This window comes from Hypanus sabinus, chromosome 4 (assembly GCF_030144855.1).
Source record: "Hypanus sabinus isolate sHypSab1 chromosome 4, sHypSab1.hap1, whole genome shotgun sequence".
NCBI lineage: Eukaryota > Metazoa > Chordata > Chondrichthyes > Myliobatiformes > Dasyatidae > Hypanus > Hypanus sabinus.
The window spans coordinates 111,641,730-111,667,687 of NC_082709.1; the positions used below are offsets into that span (position 1 = coordinate 111,641,730).

The 25,958-nt window shown below is 44.5% G+C and overlaps 1 protein-coding gene across 7 annotated transcripts in view; it reads left to right on the forward strand.

The window, feature by feature from the left end:
• Positions 1–25,958, forward strand: part of phf11 (PHD finger protein 11) — a 375,863-nt gene that overhangs the window by 289,843 nt on the left and 60,062 nt on the right. For all 7 annotated transcript variants that reach the window (XM_059967909.1, XM_059967905.1, XM_059967902.1 and 4 more), the window contains exons 3-6: positions 9,450–9,583; positions 19,505–19,563; positions 22,268–22,374; positions 22,939–22,976. In XM_059967909.1, coding sequence (XP_059823892.1) covers positions 9,450–9,583; positions 19,505–19,563; positions 22,268–22,374; positions 22,939–22,976 — 338 coding nt within the window. The remainder of the gene's footprint in view (positions 1–9,449; positions 9,584–19,504; positions 19,564–22,267; positions 22,375–22,938; positions 22,977–25,958) is intronic.

A 25,958-nucleotide genomic window follows, 5' to 3' on the forward strand; every position in this document is an offset into this window, starting at 1 on the left:
CTATCACCTTCCACTCACTGAATAAGTCCTTCCATCACCTCCCACTCACTGAATAAGTTATCCCATCACCTTCCACTCACTGAATAATTCCTTCCATCACCTTCCACTCACTGAATAAGTCCTCCCATCACCTTCCACTCACTGAATAAGTCATTCCATCACCACCCACTCACTGAAGAAGTCCTCCCATCATCTTCCACTCATTGAAGAAGTCGTCCCATCACCTTCCACTCACTGAATAATTCCTTCCATCACCTTCCACTCACTGAATAAGTCATCCCATCACCTCCCACTCACTGAATAAGTCATCCCATCACCTCCCACTCTCTGAATAAGTCATCCCATCACCTCCCACTCACTGAAGAAGTCATCGCATCACCTCCCACTCACTGAATAAGTCATCCCATCACCTTCCACTCACTGAATAAGTCCTCCCATCACCTTCCACTCGCTGAATAAGTCATCCCATCACCTCCCACTCATTGAATAAGTTCTCCCATCACCTTGTAGTCACTGAATAAGTTATCCCATCATCTCCCACTCACTGAATAAGTCCTCCCGTCACCTTCCAGTCACTGAATAAGTCCTCCCATCATCTTCCACTCACTGAATAAGTCCTCCCATCACCTTCCAGTCACTGAATAAGTCATCCCATCATCTCCCTCTCACTGAATAAGTCATCCCATCACCTTCCACTCACTGAATAAGTCATCCCATCACCTTCCACTCTCTGAATAAGTCATCCCATCACCTCCCACTCACTGAATAAGTCATCCCATCACCTCCCACTCACTGAATAAGTCATCCCATCACCTCCCACTCACTGAATAAGTCATCCCATCACCTTCCAGTCACTGGATAAGTCCTCCCATCATCTTCCACCCACTGAATAAGTCCTCCCATCACCTTCCAGTCACTGAATAAGTCATCCCTTCATCTCCCACTCACTGAATAAGTCCTCCCATCACCTCCCACTCACTGAAGAAGACCTCCCATCACCTTCCAGTCACTGAAGAAGTCATCCGATCATCTTCCACTCACTGAATAAGTCCTCCCATCATCTTCCACTCACTGAATAGGTTATCCCATCTCCTTCCTCTCACTGAATAAGTCATCCCATCATCTCCCACTTACTGAATAAGTCCTTCAATCACCTTCTACTCTCTGAATGTCCTCCCATCACCTCCCACTCACTAAGTCCTCCCATCACCTTCCACTCACTGAATAAGTCCTCCCATCATCTCCCACTCACTGAATAAGTCCTCCCATCATCTCGCACGCACTGAATAAGTCATCCCATCAACTCCCACTCACTGAATAAGTCATCCCATCACCTTCCACTCACTGAATAAGTCATCCCATCATCTTCCACTCACTGAATAAGTCCTTCCATCACCTTCCATTCACTGAATAAGTCCTCCCATCATCTCCCACTCACTGAAGAAGTCCTCCCATCACCTCCCACTCACTGAATAAGTCATCCCATCACCTCCCACTCACTGAAGAAGTCCTCCCATCACCTCCCACTCATTGAATAAGTCAGCCTATCACCTTCCACTCACTGAATAAGTCCTTCCATCACCTCCCACTCACTGAATATGTCATCGCATCACCTCCCACTCACTGAATAAGTCATCCCATCACCTTCCACTCACTGAATAAGTCATCCCATCACCTCCCACTCACTGAATAAGTCATCCCATCACCACCCACTCACTGAAGAAGTCCTCCCATCATCTTCCACTCATTGAAGAAGTCGTCCCATCACCTTCCACTCACTGAATAATTCCTTCCATCGCCTTCCACTCACTGAATAAGTCATCCCATCACCTCCCACTCACTGAATAAGTCATCCCATCACCTCCCACTCTCTGAATAAGTCATCCCATCACCTCCCACTCACTGAAGAAGTCATCGCATCACCTCCCACTCACTGAATAAGTCATCCCATCACCTTCCACTCACTGAATAAGTCCTCCCATCACCTTCCACTCGCTGAATAAGTCATCCCATCACCTCCCACTCATTGAATAAGTTCTCCCATCACCTTGTAGTCACTGAATAAGTCATCCCATCATCTCCCACTCACTGAATAAGTCCTCCCGTCACCTTCCAGTCACTGAATAAGTCCTCCCATCATCTTCCACTCACTGAATAAGTCCTCCCATCACCTTCCAGTCACTGAATAAGTCATCCCATCATCTCCCTCTCACTGAATAAGTCATCCCATCACCTTCCACTCACTGAATAAGTCATCCCATCACCTTCCACTCTCTGAATAAGTCATCCCATCACCTCCCACTCACTGAATAAGTCATCCCATCACCTCCCACTCACTGAATAAGTCATCCCATCACCTCCCACTCACTGAATAAGTCATCCCATCACCTTCCAGTCACTGAATAAGTCCTCCCATCATCTTCCACCCACTGAATAAGTCCTCCCATCACCTTCCAGTCACTGAATAAGTCATCCCATCATCTCCCACTCACTGAATAAGTCCTCCCATCACCTCCCACTCACTGAAGAAGACCTCCCATCACCTTCCAGTCACTGAAGAAGTCATCCGATCATCTTCCACTCACTGAATAAGTCCTCCCATCATCTTCCACTCACTGAATAGGTTATCCCATCTCCTTCCTCTCACTGAATAAGTCATCCCATCATCTCCCACTTACTGAATAAGTCCTTCAATCACCTTCTACTCACTGAATGTCCTCCCATCACCTCCCACTCACTAAGTCCTCCCATCACCTTCCACTCACTGAATAAGTCCTCCCATCATCTCCCACTCACTGAATAAGTCCTCCCATCATCTCGCACGCACTGAATAAGTCATCCCATCAACTCCCACTCACTGAATAAGTCATCCCATCACCTTCCACTCACTGAATAAGTCGTCCCATCATCTTCCACTCACTGAATAAGTCCTTCCATCACCTTCCATTCACTGAATAAGTCCTCCCATCATCTCCCACTCACTGAAGAAGTCCTCCCATCACCTCCCACTCACTGAATAAGTCCATCCCATCACCTCCCACTCACTGAAGAAGTCCTCCCATCACCTCCCACTCATTGAACAAGTCAGCCTATCACCTTCCACTCACTGAATAAGTCCTTCCATCACCTCCCACTCACTGAATATGTCATCGCATCACCTCCCACTCACTGAATAAGTCATCCCATCACCTTCCACTCACTGAATAAGTCATCCCATCACCTCCCACTCACTGAATAAGTCATCCCATCACCTCCCACTCACTGAATAAATCATCCCATCACCTCCCACTCACTGAATAAGTCCTTCCATCACCTCCCAATCGCTGAATAAGTCATCCCATCACCTCCCAATCACTGAATAAGTCATCCCATCACCTTCCAGTCACGGAATAAGTCATCCCATCACCTCCCACTCACTGAATAAGTCATCCCATCACCTCCCACTCACTGAATAAGTTATCCCATCACCTCCCACTCACTGAATAAGTTATCCCATCACCTTCCACTCACTGAATAAGTCCTTCCATCACCTTCCACTCACTGAATAAGTCCTCCCATCACCTTCCACTCACTGAATAAGTCATCCCATCACCACCCACTCACTGAAGAAGTCCTCCCATCATCTTCCACTCACTGAAGAAGTCGTCCCATCACCTTCCACTCACTGAATAAGTCCTTCCATCACCTTCCACTCACTGAATAAGTCATCCCATCACCACCCACTCACTGAATAAGTCATCCCATCACCTCCCACTTTCTGAATAAGTCATCCCATCACCTCCCACTCACTGAAGAAGTCATCGCATCACCTCCCACTCACTGAATAAGTCATCCCATCACCTTCCACTCACTGAGTAAGTCCTCCCATCACCTTCCACTCGCTGAATAAGTCATCCCATCACCTCCCACTCATTGAATAAGTCCTCCCATCACCTTGTAGTCACTGAATAAGTCATCCCATCATCTCCCACTCACTGAATAAGTCCTCCCGTCACCTTCCAGTCACTGAATAAGTCCTCCCATCATCTTCCACTCACTGAATAAGTCCTCCCATCACCTTCCAGTCACTGAATAAGTCATCCCATCATCTCCCTCTCACTGAATAAGTCATCCCATCTCCTTCCACTCACTGAATAAGTCATCCCATCACCTCCCACTCACTGAAGAAGTCCTCCCATCACCTCCCACTCATTGAATAAGTCAGCCTATCACCTTCCACTCACTGAATAAGTCCTTCCATCACCTCCCACTCACTGAATATGTCATCGCATCACCTCCCACTCACTGAATAAGTCATCCCATCACCTTCCACTCACTGAATAAGTCATCCCATCACCTCCCACTCACTGAATAAGTCATCCCATCACCACCCACTCACTGAAGAAGTCCTCCCATCATCTTCCACTCATTGAAGAAGTCGTCCCATCACCTTCCACTCACTGAATAATTCCTTCCATCGCCTTCCACTCACTGAATAAGTCATCCCATCACCTCCCACTCACTGAATAAGTCATCCCATCACCTCCCACTCACTGAAGAAGTCATCGCATCACCTCCCACTCACTGAATAAGTCATCCCATCACCTTCCACTCACTGAATAAGTCCTCCCATCACCTTCCACTCGCTGAATAAGTCATCCCATCACCTCCCACTCATTGAATAAGTTCTCCCATCACCTTGTAGTCACTGAATAAGTCATCCCATCATCTCCCACTCACTGAATAAGTCCTCCCGTCACCTTCCAGTCACTGAATAAGTCCTCCCATCATCTTCCACTCACTGAATAAGTCCTCCCATCACCTTCCAGTCACTGAATAAGTCATCCCATCATCTCCCTCTCACTGAATAAGTCATCCCATCACCTTCCACTCACTGAATAAGTCATCCCATCACCTTCCACTCTCTGAATAAGTCATCCCATCACCTCCCACTCACTGAATAAGTCATCCCATCACCTCCCACTCACTGAATAAGTCATCCCATCACCTCCCACTCACTGAATAAGTCATCCCATCACCTTCCAGTCACTGAATAAGTCCTCCCATCATCTTCCACCCACTGAATAAGTCCTCCCATCACCTTCCAGTCACTGAATAAGTCATCCCATCATCTCCCACTCACTGAATAAGTCCTCCCATCACCTCCCACTCACTGAAGAAGACCTCCCATCACCTTCCAGTCACTGAAGAAGTCATCCGATCATCTTCCACTCACTGAATAAGTCCTCCCATCATCTTCCACTCACTGAATAGGTTATCCCATCTCCTTCCTCTCACTGAATAAGTCATCCCATCATCTCCCACTTACTGAATAAGTCCTTCAATCACCTTCTACTCACTGAATGTCTTCCCATCACCTCCCACTCACTAAGTCCTCCCATCACCTTCCACTCACTGAATAAGTCCTCCCATCATCTCCCACTCACTGAATAAGTCCTCCCATCATCTCGCACGCACTGAATAAGTCATCCCATCAACTCCCACTCACTGAATAAGTCATCCCATCACCTTCCACTCACTGAATAAGTCGTCCCATCATCTTCCACTCACTGAATAAGTCCTTCCATCACCTTCCATTCACTGAATAAGTCCTCCCATCATCTCCCACTCACTGAAGAAGTCCTCCTATCACCTTCCACTCACTGAATAAGTCCTTCCATCACCTCCCACTCACTGAATATGTCATCGCATCACCTCCCACTCACTGAATAAGTCATCCCATCACCTTCCACTCACTGAATAAGTCATCCCATCACCTCCCACTCACTGAATAAGTCATCCCATCACCTCCCACTCACTGAATAAATCATCCCATCACCTCCCACTCACTGAATAAGTCCTTCCATCACCTCCCAATCGCTGAATAAGTCATCCCATCACCTCCCAATCACTGAATAAGTCATCCCATCACCTTCCACTCACGGAATAAGTCATCCCATCACCTCCCACTCACTGAATAAGTCATCCCATCACCTCCCACTCACTGAATAAGTCATCCCATCACCTCCCACTCACTGAATAAGTTATCCCATCACCTTCCACTCACTGAATAAGTCCTTCCATCACCTTCCACTCACTGAATAAGTCCTCCCATCACCTTCCACTCACTGAATAAGTCATCCCATCACCACCCACTCACTGAAGAAGTCCTCCCATCATCTTCCACTCACTGAAGAAGTCGTCCCATCACCTTCCACTCACTGAATAAGTCCTTCCATCACCTTCCACTCACTGAATAAGTCATCCCATCACCACCCACTCACTGAATAAGTCATCCCATCACCTCCCACTTTCTGAATAAGTCATCCCATCACCTCCCACTCACTGAAGAAGTCATCGCATCACCTCCCACTCACTGAATAAGTCATCCCATCACCTTCCACTCACTGAATAAGTCCTCCCATCACCTTCCACTCGCTGAATAAGTCCTCCCATCACCTTGTAGTCACTGAATAAGTCATCCCATCATCTCCCACTCACTGAATAAGTCCTCCCGTCACCTTCCAGTCACTGAATAAGTCCTCCCATCATCTTCCACTCACTGAATAAGTCCTCCCATCACCTTCCAGTCACTGAATAAGTCATCCCATCATCTCCCTCTCACTGAATAAGTCATCCCATCTCCTTCCACTCACTGAATAAGTCATCCCATCACCTCCCACTCTCTGATTAAGTCATCCCATCACCTCCCACTCACTGAATAATTCATCCCATCACCTTCCAGTCACTGAAGAAGTCATCCGATCATCTTCCACTCACTGAATAAGTCCTCCCATCATCTTCCACTCACTGAATAGGTTATCCCATCTCCTTCCTCTCACTGAATAAGTCATCCCATCATCTCCCACTTACTGAATAAGTCCTTCAATCACCTTCTACTCACTGAATGTCCTCCCATCACCTCCCACTCACTAAGTCCTCCCATCACCTTCCACTCACTGAATAAGTCCTCCCATCATCTCCCACTCACTGAATAAGTCCTCCCATCATCTCCCACGCACTGAATAAGTCATCCCATCAACTCCCACTCACTGAATAAGTCATCCCATCACCTTCCACTCACTGAATAAGTCGTCCCATCATCTTCCACTCACTGAATAAGTCCTTCCATCACCTTCCACTCACTGAATATGTCCTCCCATCATCTCCCACTCACTGAAGAAGTCCTCCCATCACCTCCCACTCACTGAATAAGTCATCCCATCACCTCCCACTCACTGAAGAAGTCCTCCCATCACCTCCCACTCATTGAATAAGTCAGCCTATCACCTTCCACTCACTGAATAAGTCCTTCCATCACCTCCCACTCACTGAATATGTCATCGCATCACCTCCCACTCACTGAATAAGTCATCCCATCACCTTCCACTCACTGAATAAGTCATCCCATCACCTCTCACTCACTGAATAATTCATCCCATCACCTCCCACTCACTGAATAAGTCATCCCATCACCTTCCACTCACTGAACAAATCATCCCATCACCTCCCACTCACTGAATAAGTCCTTCCATCACCTCCCACTCACTGAATAAGTCCTACTCCGACAAAGTCATTTGGCAGTCCTCTGCCCACATGCCTAGCTGATTAAAATTCCCCTGTAATTTTTCATTACTTTTAAACTATCTACATCACCGCTTATTATAGTAACAACCACAAACTTACTAACCATGCCTTGTATATTGACATCTGAATTAATTATAGAAAATACAAACAGCTAAGTTCTGAACACCGATCCATCTAGTCCCAGTCTTGACGAACTCCCTTTGCTTCATTCCACTGAGCCATTTATGAATCCAATCTGCTGTCTCTCCCTGGACCCCATGCAATTTAACCTTGCACACTAGCCTGCCATGAGAGAGCTTATTATAGGCTTTTCTAAAGCCCATATAGATAACTCCCACTGCCATAACCTTATGTACCTACTTGGTTATCTCCTTTTAAGAATTCCAAGAGATTTGCCCTAGATAAAATCCCTTCTTTCCTTGAGACAAACAAGAGAAAATCTGCAGGTGCTGGAAATCCAAGCAATGCACACGAAATGCTGGAGGAACTCAGCAAGCCATGTAGCATCTTTGGAAAAAAGTACAGTTGGTGTTTCGAGCTGAGATCCTTCGGTAGGACTGGAGAAAAAAAGATGAGTAGATACAAAAGGTGTGGGAGGGGAGGGTGAATTGGAAGGTGAAGCTGGGGGTCGGGGAGGATGAAGTAAAGATCCAGGAAATTGATTGGTGAAAGAGATACAGGGGTGGAGAAGGAGGAGTCTGATGGGAGAGAATAGAAGACCATAGAAGACAGAAAAGAGGGAGGAGCACCAGAGGGAGGCAATAGGCAGGCAAGGAGATGAGGTGAGAGAGGGAAAGGGGACAGGGAAAGGTGAAGAGGTGAGGGGGTGCATTACCAGAGGTTTGATAAATCGATGTTTATGCCATCAGGTTGGAGGCTACCCAGATGGAGTATAAGGTATTGTTCCTCCAACCTGAGTGTGGCCTCATTGTGACAATAGAGGAGGCCATGGATTGACATATGGGAATGGAAAGTGGAATTAAAATGGGTGGCCACCGGGAGATCCTGCTTCCCCTGGTGGACGTTGTGTAGCTGCTTGGCAAAATGATCTCCCAATCTATGTCGGGTCTCACCAATGTACAAGAGGCCACACTGGGAGACTCCCTTGTCCATTCGACCATCCCATCTGATCTCCCTCCTGGCAAGCTGAACAAGTGCTACACCTCCTCTCTTGCTACCCTTCAGGACCACAAACAGTCCTTCCAGGTGAGGCAACACTTCACCTGTGAGTCTGTTGGGTTCACCTGCTGTCTCCAGTGCTCCTGGTGTGGCCTCCTGTATATTGGTGACCCTAATGTAGATTGTGAGACTGTTTAGCCGAGCATTAGTCTGCCAGAAAAAGCGGGATCTCCCAGTGGCCACCCATTTTATTTCCACTTCCCATTCCCATACCTAAGGAATTGTCAAGGTTGCTGTCTGATGTGGCAAATGAGGCAAGGGGAGGATTTTTTTTTATATAGTAAGATTGATATTCCAGCATCCTTGGTACTTTGGTTATACCAGCTGAGCAGATTTTCCAGACTATAGTAAACCCCAACAGACTTTTATTTTTCAACACACCATACAGTAGTAAAATAAATTTTCCTGTGAAGTTGATGAGTTTAAAGGGCATGGGTAATTGAGCCCTGGTGAATTTTAAGACAGTGCAATTCAGCTGGTAAATTTAAAACAAAATCATAAGCGTTTCACACTCTCTCGAACTCCCATTCCGACTAGCATGTGGTCAACCTTCTGAAGAAGGGTGTCTATGGACAGTAGCTCTGTTGTTAATCAGCCTTTATAATGTTAATAATTTAGCCATTTGCCAAACCATCAGGATTCCGGAAAATAGGATTCTGAACTTCCAGAGTTGTACACCTTCAACATTTCTGTTCTTGTTTCAGAAATGCTCGCTTTGTAGGAGGAAAGGAGCAACAGTTGGTTGTGAGGTGAAGACCTGTAAAAAGTCCTATCATTATCCATGTGCCAACGAAGACGAGGCAAAAATTATTGAAAATGAAGACCGGGGCATTTACAGGTTGCTATTCCTTTTTTTTTAAAAAACATTTGAAAATCATGTTGCTGTTTTTAACTGTGCCTGAATTAAAATCGATAAGATGGCAATGAATATCTTTACATTCAATCTCGAGCATAGCTCAAGTTAAACCAGAGCCCAATAGCCAATTTGCTTTCTAAACTCCTAAACTTTCATTAATTCAGTCAACTGCATCATTGACATATTTAATGTGTCAATGACTTTGCTTCGATATTTATTCTCCACGTCAGAATGTACAGTCATCTCCCGATCATGCCAAACTCTAGTCTGAATATTTGTGGGAAGTTCTAAGCTTATTTAGCAGGAACAGTCACGATATCTGCACGAATGCACTGCTACTGGATTACTGGTGGGATGCTGAGATCCTACCACATTTAGAAAATAGACAATAGGTGCAGAAGTAGACCATTCAGCCCCTCGAGCCTGCACCGCCATTTTGAGATCATGGCTGATCAATTACCATCAATACCCGGTTCCTGCCTTGTCCCCATATCCCTTGATTCCCCTATCCATAAGATACCTATCTAGCTCCTTCTTGAAAGCATCCAGAGAATTGGCCTCCACTACTTTCCAAGGCAGTGCATTCCAGACCCCCACAACTCTCTGGGAGAAGAATTTTTTCCTTAACTCTGTCCTAAATGACCTACCCCTTATTCTCAAACCATGCCCTCTGGTACTGGACTCTCCCAGCATCTGGAACATATTTCCTGCCTCTATCTTGTCCAATCCCTTAATAATCTTATATGTTTCAATCAGATCCCCTCTCAATCTCCTTAATTCCAGTGTGTACAAGCCCAGTCTCTCTAACCTCTCTGCGTAAGACAGTCCAGACATCCCAGGAATTAACCTCGTGAATCTACGCTGCACTTCCTCTACAGCCAGGATGTCCTTCCTTAACCCTGGAGACCAAAACTGTACACAATACTCCAGGTGTGGTCTCACCAGGGCTCTGTACAAATACAACAGGATTTCCTTGCTCTTGTACTCAATTCCCTTTGTAATAAAGGTCAACATTCCATTAGCCTTCTTCACTGCCTGCTGCACTTGCTCATTCACCTTCAGTGACTGATGAACAAGGACTCCGAGATCCCTTTGTATTTCTCCCTTACCCAACCCTATATCTGCCTTCCTGTTCTTACTCTCAAAGTGGATAACCTCACACTTATTCACATTAAACACCATCTGCCAAGTATCTGCCCACTCACCCAGCCTATCCAAGTCACCCTGAATTCTCCTAACATCCTCATCACAAGTCACACTGCCACCCAGCTTAGTATCATCAGCAAATTTGCTGATGTTATTTTCTATGCCTTCATCCAAATCGTTAACGTAAATGGTAAACAGCTGTGGTCCTAATACCGAGCCCTGTGGCACCCCACTAGTCACCACCTGCCATTCACCGCTACCCTTTGCTTTTTATCTGCCAACCAGTTTTCTATCCATGTCAATGCCTTCCCCCCGATACCCTGAGCTTTGATTTTACCCACCAAGCTTCTATGTGGGACCTTATCAAATGCCTTCTGAAAATCGAGGTACACTACATCCACTGGATCTCCCCTGTCTAACTTCCTGGTTGCATCCTCGAAAAACTCCAACAGATTAGTCAAGCATGATTTACCCTTGGTAAATCCATGCTGGCTCAGACCAATCCTATCACTGCTACCTAGATATGCCACTATTTCATCTTTAATAATGGACTCTAGCATCTTTCCCACCACCGGTGTCAGACTGACAGGTCGATAGTTCTCGGTTTTCTCCCTCCCTCCTTTCTTAATAAGTGGGATAACGTTAGCCATTCTCCAATCCTCAGGAACTGATCCTGAATCTAAGGAACATTAGAAAATGATTACCAATGCATCTGCAATTTCCAGGGCCACATCCTTTAGTACCCTCGGGTGCAGACCGTCTGGACCTGGGGATTTGTCAGCCTTCAGTCCCATCAGTCTTTTCATCACCGTTTCCTTCCGAATGTCAATCTGTTTCATTTCCTCTGTTACCCTATGTCCTTGGCCCATCCATACATCTGGGAGATTGCTTGTGTCTTCCTTAGTGAAAACAGATCTAATATACTCATTAAATTCTTCTGCCATTTCTCTGTTTCCCATAACAATTTCATCCAATTCATTCTTCAAGGGCCCAACATTGTTCTTAACTATCTTCTTTCTCTTCACATACCTAAAAAAGCTTTTGCTATCTTCCTTTATATTCCTGGCTAGCTTGCGTTCGTACCTCATTTTTTCTCCCTGTATTGTCTTTTTAGTTAAGTTCTGTTGTTCCCTAAAAACTTCCCAATCATCCGTCCTCCCACTCACCTTAGCTCTGTCATACTTCCTTTTTTTTAATGCTGTGCAATCTCTGACTTCCTTTGTCAACCACTGTGGCCCCTTTCCCCCCTTTGAATCCTTCCTTCTCTGGGGGATGAACTGATTTTGCACCTTGTGCATTATTCCCAAGAATACCTGCCATTGCTGTTCCACTGTCTTTTCTGCTAGGCTATCTGTCCAGTCAACTTTGGCCAGCTCCTCCCTCATGGCTCCATAGTTTCCCCTGTTCATCTGCAACACTGACACCTCCGATCTGCCCTTATCCTTCTCAAATTGCAGATAAAAGCTTATCATATTATGATCACAACCTCCTAATGGCTCCTTTACTGAGAGATCGCTTATCAAATCCTGTTCATTACATAACACTAAATCCAGAATAGTCTTGTCCCTGGTCGGCTCTCGTACAAGCTGTTCCAAGAATGCATCCCGTAGGCACTCTACAAACTCCCTATCCTGTGGTCCAGCACCAACCTGATTCTCCCAGTTCACCTGCATGTTGAAATCCCCCATAACTACTGCGACATTACCTCTGTCACATGCCAATGTTAACTCCCTATTCAACTTGCACCCAATATCCATGCTACTGTTTGGTGGCCTGTAGACAACACCCATTTGGGTCCTTTTGCCCTTACTGTTCCTCAGTTCTATTCACACAGACTCTACTTCTCCTGACCCTATGTCCCCCCCTTGCAAAGGACTGAATCTCATTCCTCACCAACAGGGCCACCCCACCCCCTCTACCCACATTTCTGTCCCTACGATAGCACGTATACCCTTGTACATTCATTTTCCAGGTCTGATCTCCCTGCAGCCATGTCTCCGTTATCCCAACAAATTCATAGTTACCCATTCGCACCTGGGCTTCAAGCTCATCCGCCTTATTTCTGACACTTCATGCAATCAGATATAGAATTTTTAACCCATTTCTCCTCTCTCTGCTTGAATCGCTGCCTATTGTGCTTAACCCAGCTCCCCAAACTCCCATCGGGCTATACGCCCCTTGAATTTTGTTGTCCTTCCTAAATTTACTTATTCTTTCAACACATTTAACTCCATGTTCCGTCAGACCATTCCTTTAGAGAGATTTACTCCTGGTTACTGTTCCAGGTTCAGTCTAGGATCCTTTGTCCCATCTCATCTATAAAAACCATTTAGATTGCCTTTATTTTTAAAATTATTTCAATATTTTTTTCTCAGCTTTGTTGGATGGTGTTTTATGTGCTTTTTAGCTTTTTTAAAAAAATAATTGCATCGGCCCTTTTTCTTTTAATTTAATAACTATTTAATCCGGAGATTGCCTGGGTTATGGATGATCTGACTTGTGGAAATCTATTTTTGTGCAATTCTCCCATACGTTGTTAAAGCATTTTTCAAGATGAAAATAAGACATATATATGAGAGAGATTGAGATATATATATAAATATGTGTGTGTGTGTGTGTGTGTATATGTGTATATATATATATATATATATATATATATATATATAGAGAGAGAGAGAGAGAGATACATCAATACAATGTGTGGTCCTATAGAAAATGCAGTTTCTGACATACAGACAGTTCTCAGGAAGGACCCTCTTAGATCTCCTTGTATGACCCGGGAATCAGATATTAAGTGTTTCTGAATCTTGAAGACCTTTACAGTCTTGCCAGGCATTGAAGCAGGCCAAGGAGCTTTGCCAGCTTGCAAAGGCTTTCTTTCATGAGGGGAGGGACTGGCCAGCATGCCAGTCATTGGAAGCCCTGCCATACTCCCTAGCTGGGAGATCAAGGGTCAAGATAGATCCCATTTCTCGTAAGAGACCTCAGTCAATCTGGATCGGGAGCAGCATCTCCAACACCATCACACTGAGCATGGGGCTCCCCAGGGCTGTGTGCTCAGTCCACTGCTGTTCACTCTGCTGACCCACGACTGTGCTGCAACACACAGCTTGAACCATATCATCAAGTTTGCTGATGACACGACCGTGGTGGGTCTCATCAGCAAAAACGACGAGTCAACTTACAGAGAGGAGGTGCAGCGGCTAACAGACTGGTGCAGAGCCAACAACCTGTCTCTGAATTTGAATAAAACAAAAGAGATGGTTGTAGCCTTCAGGAGGGCACAGAGTGACCACTCCCCGCTGAACATCAATGGCTCCTTGGTGGGGATCATAAAGAGCAACAAATTTCTTGGTGTTCACCTGATGGAGAATCTCACCTGGTCCCTCAACACCAGCTCCATAGCAAAGAACACCCAGCAGCGTCTCTACTTTCTGCGAAGGCTGAGGAAAGTCCATCTCCCACCCCCCATCCTCATCACATTCTGCAGAGGTTGTATTGAGAGCATCCTGAGCATCTGCATCACTGCCTGGTTCTGAAATTGCACCACCTCAGACCGCAAGACCCTGCAGCGGATAGTGAGGGCAGCTGAGAAGATCATTGGGGTCTCTCTTCCCACCATCACAGGCATGCACACTACGCGCTGCATCCGCAAAGCAAACAGCATTAAGAAGGACCCCACGCACCCCTCATACAAACTCTTCTCCCTCCTGCCATCTGGGAAAAGACTCCGAAGCATTCGGGTTCTCACGAACAGACTATGTAACAGTTTCTTCCCACAAGCTATCAGACTCCTCAATACCCAGAGCCTGGACTGACACCTTCCCCTACTGTCCTGTTTATTATTTATTATAATGCCTGCACTGTTTTTGTGCACTTTACGCAGTCCAGTGTAGGTCTGTAGTCTAGTGTAGCTTTCTCTGTGTTGTTTTTTTTTTTTACGTAGTTCAGTCTAGTTTTTGTACTGTGTCATGTAACACCATGGTCCTGAAAAACGTTGTCTCATTTTTACTATGTACTGTACCAGCAGTTATGGTCAAAATGACAATAAAAGTGACTTGACTTGAATCAGACACCAGGTGAGTTCAAGTATGGGCTGACTGCAGGAACAACCTGGGATAGAAGCTGATACAATAAAACAAATGTTCAAAGCCAAATTGCAGGGTCAGAGAGAATGGGAAACTATGAACTTGGATAAAGAAAAGGAATGGGAAAGGTGAAAGAAGGTAGAATCAAGCGATGAGTTTCCGAGCAGTCCTGGAAACCCAAGGACTGATGAATCAAAACAGTGAAGCAGAGACTTCCTGGGAGCAGGGTGATTGCTGAAGCTGAGGGACTGTTGATCAGATGACAAAACTGGATGGAGTTGTACACAGTGTAGCAGAGGGAGAAGAGTTTTGCTGTATCTTCTGAAGAATATATGGAAGTACAAACTAGACAGTTGAGTCACTTGTAGTCACGATGTTGATTTTAAGGCAACTTAATTAAATCTATTGGAGGCACTACACAAGATCAGGGATCCCCTTCAAATGCATGTTTATAGAATAATCTTTTCCAATATCAGCCTTCCTTCCAGGTTGTGTAAACATCCATTAGAAATTTTAAAAATACATTTACATAAAAACATTGAGCATGGCAGGGAAAAAGGTGTTTATTTTGTAGTATTGCATAGACATTAGTGCATGTTGAATGTTCCACATTAAGAACACCATCCCTGCTACTCTGGACCAGCACCAGTTTGCCCCAGGCAAACAGATCAACCAAGGACACCATCTCCTTCGCTCTGCCCATCGTACTGGAACGGCTGGAGCACAAGGACACCTATGGCAGAATGCTTTTTATCAAGTAAAGTTCTGCCTTCAACACCATACTCCCCAACAAGCTGACCATTAAACTACACAATCTTGGACTCAACACATCAATTTGCAACTAAATTCTGGACTTTCTTACCAATCTCACCCAGACAGTCAGACTAGGCAAGTACATTTCACCCTCCTGACCATGAACACCAGTACACCCGGTACACGATGTGTACTAAACCTTCCTTTATGCACTTCTCACCCATGACTCTGCCGCTGCCTATGCCACCAACTACCATCGGATTTTCAGATAACTCCACAGTGACGGGATTAATTACAAATGTCAATGAAACGGCATATAGAGAGGAGGTGCAGAAACTGTCTGAATGGTGCAGTAACCATAACCTCTCACTCAACATCCCAAAAAACCCAAAGAAATTATCAACTTCAGGAATCAAGGTTTGAACAAGCTCCACTACTCATAAATGAAGAAGCAGTGGAAAGGGTCTCCAGCTTCAGTACTTGGCAGTGAACATCACAGGGGAGCTCTCTCAGACCACCAACACCTCCCTGACAGTAGGGAAGGCTCAGCAGTGCCTGTACCATCTTAGGAGTGTAAAGAGAGCAAATCTGCCCCAAAAGCTGCTGGTCAACTTTTACCGATATGCCATGGAGAGTATACTGACTTACGACGTGACAGTATGGTACATTAGCTGCAAGAAGATCAACTAGAAAGCATTTCAGTGAATGATTGAGGCCTCACAGAACATCACTGGGACACAACTACCAGATATGGAAACCATCCATAACTGAATGTCTATGGCGGGCTCGTAAAATCGTGGTGGACTCATCCCAACCTGTTCAGTCTCCTACCATCCTGCAGGAGATACAGACTGAAAAACAGTTTTTTCCCCAGGGCTATCATGCAGTGAACAATCCCCCATTTTAGACCTGTTTGTTTTTAATTCAGTTGTAACATGGATGTCATTCTAAATAATTCAGACATTATTTTAAATTTAACAATTGTGTTTTTAGTAATTGGATTGCCAGTCTGTTGTTTCTCACCGAATGGAGCCCTGCAATCTCATTGTCCTCAGCAATGACAATAAAGCTCTTACTAACAATACTCTCTGTAACTGTGAAGAGCTTTTTGCTGAAGTAGAAAGGCATGGAGACTCTTGCCTTGCTTGGGAATTATATCATCACTCACCACTTGCCCTGATTTTTAAGGTTTTGCAAAAGGATTTGGACGCTGATTAGAGAGCAGCAGGAGTAAATGGAATCTGCCCAGACCTCCCATCAGACCATAGGACCGAGTGATAAGTAAAGCATTTTACCAACATCCTATAGCACAGGTATCATCCCAGTTAACTGGTATTCATCTAGGTTGGCAGGTATTGCTAAGTCAGAAAAGCCACAAGATCCAGGCAGGCATTATGCATTACGCTCTTCCCCAACATCCTCCCTCCCAAAAAACTACAGCTCTTCTTCTACGTCCAGACCCAGCTTGTCAGGCTGAACTATTTCAATTCGTTGTAGAGACACTCTCAGCAAATCAACATACTCGGCAAACTTCCATTGATCAGCACTACTTCCATCCGGAGGAGCTCGTGGCCAGTGCAAAGTGCCTTCGTGCCATTCTCCAACTCTACCCTGAGGACAGCAACAACTCCAGAATATCGCAGTCAAGGTTAGGATGAAACTGGGGGACCCTACCTGGGGTATCAGATTAAACACTGTGTCACTTGTCCTGGTCAACCCAATAGCAGAGAAAAACAGTGCTGATGAAGGGTCTCAGCCCGAAACATCGACTCTGCTCTTTTTCCATTGACCTGCTGAGTTCCTCCAGCATGTTGTGGGTGTTGTCACAGAGAAAGGTTGTTCAGCCTAGCCCTGGGGCTGCACTGTTGAAGAAGTGATCAGCGCAAGTGAAGCAGTTTCCTTTGATGTCTGCAAAGAACAACAGCACAGGTTGACAGCCATCAAAGCACTCTCACTGGCAAGACAGGAACGTATTTGACTGAATCTCGCTCACAGTCCCAAATGGAATGCACTGTGAAACTTGCCAGTTATTGAAACTATTGACAGTGTTCGCTCGTCGATGACCCCTCAATAGGCTGAGCAACCTGGAGGTGCCCACACAATGTAGGATTGGGTTTGATCGTTCCAAGGAAAACAGTGACTGCCTTCAATCACTGCAAGCCTGATTGGGGGAAATGTGGCCTTGTGCTTCACAGTGTAATTGTGTGGCACTGTAACACACAGACTTGGTTTTTCATTGCATTATTAATTTAAGAAAAATTGATTAATAGGCCTATTTGTAGCAGTACAGTGCAATACATACAATATACTATTAAATACAATAAGAAATTGTAGCAAAAATATTTTAAAATTCATTCCATGTTGTTTCTTGATTCAGCAGAATGAGGTATTTGCAAAGAAAGGAGACAGTATACATGTGTTAGACCACTACAACACAGAAAGAAAGACAAATGGTTAAAAATATGGTAGTACAAAAAATAATTAGACTCACTTAATGTGACCTCTGCAATGACAGAGGGAACCACAGCTCTTACACACAGACCTTGCACACATCAGAGGGATCCTGGGGTCCGGGTCCATAGGACACTCAAAGCTGCTGCACAGGTGGACTCTGTGATTAAAAAGGCATATGGTGCATTGGTCTTCATCAATCATGGGATTGAGTTTAAAAGCCGAGAGGTAATGTTGCAGCTATATAGGACCCTGGTCAGACCCCACTTGGAGTACTGTGCTCAATTCTGGTCAACTTACTACAGGAAAGACATGGAAACCATAGAAAGGGTGCAGAGAAGATTGACAAGGATGTTGCCTGGATTGGGGAGCATACCTTTTGAGAATAGGTTGAGTGAACTCAGCCTTTTCTCCTTGGAGTAACCTCCTTGGAGGATGAGAGGTAACCTGATAGAGGTATACAAGATAATGAGAGGCATTGATCGTGTGGATCCCCAGGGCTGAAATGGCTAGCATGACAGGGCACAGTTTTAAGGTGCTTGGAAGCAGGTACAGAGGAGATATCAAGGGTAAGTTTTTTACTCAGAGAGTGGCGAGTGTATGGAATGGGCTGCCAGTGACAGTGGTGGAGGCGGAAACGATAGGGTCTTTTAAGAGACTCCTGGACAAGTACATGGAGCTCAGAAAAATAGAGGGCTGTGGGTAACCCTACATAATTTCTAAGGTAAGGACATTTTCAGCACAGCTTTGTGGACTGAAGGGCCTGTATTGTGCTGTGGGTTTTCTATGTTTCACATCTCTCTCGCTCTCTCTTACTCTCTCTCCCTCCCCTCTCCCCCATGCTCTTTCTCTCCCCCACTCTCCGTGTCTCTATCTCCAACTCTTAGCAATCGCACTGGTTGCGACCCAGCCTAAGAGAGGATTTCCCCTTTTCAGATTACAGTTCAAAACCCCTTTTTGTCTCTCACAATCTTGAATTTGGCACACATGACTTAAAAATAGAGACAGCAAGTATGTCAGGAAGGGAGCGTTTTTCAGTAGTATCTAATGTGCATTGAGAATAGTGAAAAAAACTTTGGGGGAAAATTAAGGGGGAAAACAAGCCCAAAATTCAGCATTTCCGAAACCTCCAATTGCAACAGTGATGGATTAAAGTCTCGGAGAATATGCAGACTCTCTCATTGTCCATTTCAAGGGTGGCATCCCTACTCCTGTACAAGAAACGTTTCCTTCTAATGATTTAGGTACATAGACTTCGTGGCTGAATGGCAATGGTGCATTCTAATGCAGAAGACTGATCACTGGTGCCCCAAGCCCAAGTTGATGAAGCTCTTTGTCAGTCAAGCATGATAATGTGTTGTGAGAGGCAAGATTCTGTCACTCTGTAGTACAGTGAGCTGGTTGTTAATTTTTTCCAGTTGTCTTATATTGAGACTCATGTTCATTACTTTTGGGTTTTCTTTAGGGTTTTCTGCAAAGTGCATAAAGATGGCCAACATCCAAACTCCAGTGGAACATCCTCCAGTAAGTACTGGGGAAAATGGTTTAACTACATAATGCCTCATAGGCCTGATTTTATTCTCACAAATCAATGAATCTGTTGTAAAAAAGGATCACTCCCTACTTGTACATGGTTTTTTCCTTTTGCTTGTTTTTTTTCTCTTCACTCTTTTCTATAAGTGCATACCTCAGATAAATACTTTGTGGAGATTTGTGATATATATGATTGTATGATGTATATGTACAATGTCTGAAATACATCTTATGGAAATGTTTATTTGATGATGAACTTCAATAAAAAAAAATAAATTACAAAACAAGAAAATGAGATACACTCGTGCTGGTGTACAAAGCAGCTTGTGCTTGTATTTCCAGCACTACTACTACTTATTTTTCACTTGCAAAGCCTGCAGTACTTTTAATTTTCATGCCTCAGCCCTTTCTTCTGACAGCTGACTGCTCATCCTTTGCGTAAAAACAAAACGTTACCCCTTGTTTTCCCCCATATCTTTCCCTTCTCACCTTAAACCTATGCCCAATCTAGTTCTTGATACCCCAGCTCTGAGTATGTTCACCCTGTCTATGTCCTGCGTGATTTTATACATCTCTATAAGATCACCTCTCCTACGTTGTAAAGAATAAAGTCCGAGCTTGTCTAACCTTTCTCTATAACTCAGTACCTCAAGTCCTGGCAGCATCCTTGTAAGCATTTTGTATACTTTTTCCACTTTAAAAATAACTTTCCTATACCAGTTCAACCAAAACCGACTTTGCAAAGTGCAACGCTTGGACTTCTCTGATTTAAGCACCATTTGCCCTTTCTCAGCCCATTTCTCAGCTGATGATCTTGAATTGGATTTTGTTTCAGTTTGCAAAGTGACATTAAGCTGACAAACTCAGTGTCCCATAGCATGTCTTTCTTCTTCTCCTTTGGATAGCAACTGTATTAATCTGCAGAATGTGTGAAAGACCCCCACAGAACCATCAATTGTTGCATTGAATTCCCCATTCCCCAGTGCCCCCCCAATCTCACATTCTCCGACTCTTCATATTTTGTTCCCTATCTCAGCACCAGCTGTGATCCAGCCTGAGACTCTAAACTCTATCCACTGAACAAAGAAAGTGCCCCTTTTTTTTTCATACTCTTCAAAGCCTCTGTCACTGGTACTTCTCCATCTTAGTGGTACCAGCTGCACCCGCCCTATCTCTTACAGCCTTCAGTACAAACAAACATGTTTTTCTCCACTTCCCACTATTTTGGCTGCAGACTTTTACTTCCTCTACTCTCTCAAAACATTGACTGGTTCTCTTGTACTTTGTTAAAATGAGATACTCGCACTCCAAGCTAACACCATTTTCTTACAGACTTCCATTTTATTTTTGCATATACCAAGGAGGAATCACATTTAACGCTCTCCTTGCATACCATAAGCTCAGTGCCCACTTTGCTAGGTATACCTGCAAATGTCTAATCAATGCATAAAAGCATGCAGGTGTGGTCAAAAGGTTCAGTTGTTGTTCAGACCAAACATCAGAATGAGGAGGAAATGTGATCTAAGTCACTTTGACCTTGGAATGATTGTTGGTGCCATACGGGGTGGTTTGAGTATCTCAGAAACTGCTGATTTCCTGGGGTTTTCCTGCACGGCAGTCTCAAGAGTTTACAGAGAATGCTGCGGAAAATCAAAAAAAAAATCTGGTGTGCAGCAGTCCAGTGGGAGGAAATGCCTTGTTAATGAGAGAGGTTGAAGGAGAATGGCCAGACTGATTCAAGCTGACAGGAAGGTGACAGTCATTCACGTTACCACACTGGTGTGTGGAAGAATATCTCTGTATGCACAACACGTTGAACCATGAAGTGGATGGGTCCCAGCAGCAGAACGCTACACCGGGTTCCATTCCTGTACCTAATAAAGTGGCCACTGAGTGCTTGTGTATCCCTCTTACTCTTGTGAGACCCTTCATTTCTTTGCTGCATTATTTAATATCCCAACTCCCCCTCAAGCACACTGCTGATATTTGCCCGAATTGCTCCCGCTTGTAGCTGCTTTCACTTTCCTGCCAGTCTGAGTAAAGAGTCCTCTTGTAATTGGATTTATTTCTGACTTCCTATGATTTTGAACAACCACAGAGGTGAGACCCTCTCCACATTGAATACCTTACAATATTGATGACTTGTATTGGTTATTTTCCAGTATCCCCCCTCTTTAAGGGGGGGGGGGGGAGAGAATGCCTAGCCTGTTGATGATTGTACCACAGCCTGGCCTGCTGTGTTCCACCACCATTTTGTGTGTGTTGTTTGAATTTCCAGCATCTGCAGATTTCCGCGTGTTTGATGATTGTACTGTTCCTTTTCTGGTGTCACTTTTTTGGCACCTCTTCCTTAAACTTTCTTCAGTTTCTTCCTACAATTTACCTATTTTGTGCCTGACCTGGTTGCAGTTCTCAATGTTTTATGTATCTATACTCCTCAATATCTTTGCAGATTTAATCCAGTTGTTCTTAGGCCTGGTATTTGCACTGATTGGAGAGGTGGGGAGGCAGCCAAAACCTGCCAGCAAGAGTGTTGCTGCTGCTCATTGTGTGCAGTTCCTGTCTATTTCTTGAGTCAAAATTTGGAACTTTTAGATTTCAATTACATGAGCAGCTTGAATTAAAGCATAATGGATCTAAGTTTTCAAGCCTAGACTGAGATATGACTTAATAATTAATTAATTATCTCCCTCAGAGGGCAAAACAGCTCACAGACGTACAGATAACGGCAGTGTGAAAGGAGGATTGGTTAATTGTCTTCAAGGAGTCTCCAATCTTGACAAATTTCAACCCAAGATGTCAGTAAGTTGGCACAATATCTGCTTCCTTCCGGTATTTGCCCTGATAAAAGTGGAGATTATTTGGTATAATAGTTTGAACTTTGAGCTGATTGGAATGCAGAGGCAGATGTTGGTATATTGATAATTGGAATGCTGTTACACTGATTTAAGAATAACCAGACCTCACTATGGAGGTGTTGTAGCATGACAGACATTGTGTCTGGGATGACCTGCTTGGTCCACAGGGATCTACAAGATCTTCATGTTGTATTGCCTGGGGCAGTGAAGTATATAGTTGCCCTGAGCTGTTACAGGACATTGATTGGTCACTTGGATGCTGCACATCTATCCAAGTCACAAGTTTAGGTTAGACAGGAGACTGTGTCCTGACTCCTGATTGCATGTAATGCCTTCCTCAACCAGATAACTGCAAAGAAAATCTCAATGTTATAAACCCTGTAAATGCTCAGAGTATTGTTCTCTGCATTTGAAATAATTGATTGTTTTTGTGTTGAAGGTGCAAAAAGCAATTTTCATAGTCATGACTCTTACTGCAACTTTTGTTTTGTATTTTCAATTCCTTAAGGAAAGTAACGAAAAAGGAGGAGCTGTCGTAAGGAAAAGGTAAGTGATTTTATGTCATGAGAAATAGTCTTTAAAAAGACTCTTTAGAGTCTGTCTGACTTGTTTGGCAAAGTTATTGTTGGGTTTATTTGGATTCAAGCAGATGGAGCAGATCAGGGGATGCAGAATTGAGGGAGAAGTTTGTGGGCTTAGGTGAGCCATTAATTCAAGAATGTCCGATGGTTCAGAAGGACACAGAAGATTCTCTGCTGCTAAATATGGACAGATGTTTTTTTTTGTATCATTGAACATTTTCGATACAGCAGATTAATTGGCATTTCACATTGTGGACCCCTCTCACCTTATGCCCTCTAGTACTAGACATTTCAAACCTTGGAAAAAAGATACCACTATGACTCACATAATTTTATAAACTCCAATTAAATCTTCCCCCAGCCTCCACCAGGCAAAAGGAAACAGGCCTAACTTGACCAACCTCTCCTCAGAGCAGGTGTACTCCAAACAAGGCAGCATCCGGGTAACTGTGTGAACCTTTTCCAAGGCTTCCACATCCTTCCCATAATGAGGTGGCGAACACTGAGCACAATACTCCAAATGTGCATTGTAGGTCACGCCTAACCAACTTCAAGGAGGTTACCAGGAAAGATGATGAAGGAAAGGCAGCGGACATTGTTTACATGGAATTTAGCAAGGCTTTTGACAAAGTCCTGCATGGGTGACTGGTCCAGAAAGTTATTTGCTTGGCACTCAGGATGAAATAGTAAGTAGAATTCAACACTGACTTAGCAGGAGAAGCAAGAGGGTGATAGTAGATGGTTGCCTCTCTGACTAAAGGCCTGTGACTAGTGGTGTGCCACAGGGATCGTTACTGGGTCCATTCGGTTACAGGGAAAGGTTGAATAGACTAGGTTTTTATTCCTTGCAGTGTAGGAGAACGAGGAGAGATTTGATAGAAGTATGAAAAATTGAGGAGTATAGATTGGGTTAATGCAAATAGGCTTTTACCACTGAGGTTGGGTGGGACTACAACTAGAGGTCATGGGTTAAGGATGAAAGATGAAATATTTAAGGGGAACTACTTCACTCAGGGTGTAGTGTGAATGTGGAACAAACTGCCAGCAGAAGTGGTAGATACGGGTTCAACTGCAACATTTAAGAGAAGTTTGGATGTGTGTGCGGATGGGAGGTGGGGTTGTATGGAGAGACTGTGGTTCGGGTGTGGTTCAATGGAACGAATGTCAGTTCAGCATGAACTAGATGGCTGAATGGTTTATTTTGGTCTGTAGCCCTCAATGACTCTATGTGCCCGAACTAGAGTTTTACAGACCTGGAATATAAGTTACAGGCTCTTGAACTTGATGTCTTGACTCATATGCATGCCCAATGGCTTCTTTACCATCCTTTCTACCTGTGTGGCCACTTTTAGGGAACATGTACCTGGACTCCAAGCTCCCTCTTCATCAATGCTATTAAGTATCCTGCCAGTTACCATAAACTCTTCCTTTGTGTCGGAGCAACTTGAAAGTGCCCGGGTTAAACTCCATCTGCTGCTCTCTGCCCATATCTGTAACTTTTCTGCTTCCCTCTGCATCTGTTGGCAATCTTTGATGCAGTCCACTTCGCCTTCAATGCTTCTTGTCTGCAAACCCATCCTACCACGTATACATGACAAACAATAGTGATCACTATGGAACGTCACTAATCGTAAGCCTCCATCCAGAATAACACCCACCCACACTACCCTCTGCCTTTACGGGCACTTTTGGATCTAATCAGTCAAGTCATTGGATCCCACACGTCCTAATTTTCTGGATGAACCTAACGTGTGGGATTTGTCAAATGCCTTACTTAAACCCAGGTATACATGTGCACTACTTTACCATTGTTGATGGCCTTGATTAGATTAATCAAACATGACTTGTCTTGCACAAAGCCTTGCTGACTACACCCAAGTAGACCATGTTTCTCCAAGTGCTCATAACTCCTAATCCTGGGACTCAACCACTGCCTTTGCAGCCGGTTCCTAATCTTCCTGACCAACAGATCACAATCAGTAACAAGTTCAGCATGATTATTCTCAACACTGCCGCCTCAAAACACTGCAACCTTTGACCCTTGCTCTACTCCCTACACACCTATACTGTATGGCCAGGTTCTGCTCTACAAGTTTGCAGATGATTCCGTCTTTGTGGGAACGGTGAGTCAGAGTACCCGAGGGAGATGGAGACCTCAGTGACATGGTGTCATGACAAAAACATTTTGCACCGTGTCAACAAAACTGAAGGGCTGTTCGTTGACTTCAGGAAGTGGTGCACTGGCTCCCATTTACACCAGCAACGCTGAGGCTGAGAGTTTCAAGCTCCTAGGGGTGAACATCTCCACTAGCCTTTCTTGGTCCAACCATGTTGTCGCCATGCCCAAGAAAGCTCACCAGCGCCTGTACTTCTTCAAGAAGTTTGGCATGTCCTCTCTGACCTTCATCGATTTTTATCAGCACAGCGTCGAAAGCATCCTCTCTGGGTGCACCTCAGCTTGGTGTGGTATCAGCTCTTCCATGACTGCAAGAAACTGCAGAGTTGTGGACGGGTCAGCAGATCATGGAAATCAGCCTCTGCTTCCCAGACTCTGACTTCACTCCTTGCTGCCTTTGTAAAGCAGTCAGTACAATCAAAGACTCACACACCCTGGACATTTTCCGCTCTTTCCACGTACCACCAGGCTTGTGGACAGCTTCCATGCCGCTGTCATCAGACGTTTGAATGGCTTCCTAGTACAATAAGAATGGGCTCTTGTCTACCTCCACCGCACTTCCTTTATTCTGCACTCTGCTATTATCTTGTACTGTAGCTCAGTGCACGGTTATTATTAATTGATTCCAATGAACGGTATGAAAGTCATGTTTTTCACTATACCTTGATGTGAGGCTTGCTGGTCCATGGTTTCCAGGATCATCCCCCATTTCTAGAGGGACTGATAGGGTAACTATAGGACAGTTAGCTTAACAATGGTAGTCATGAAAAT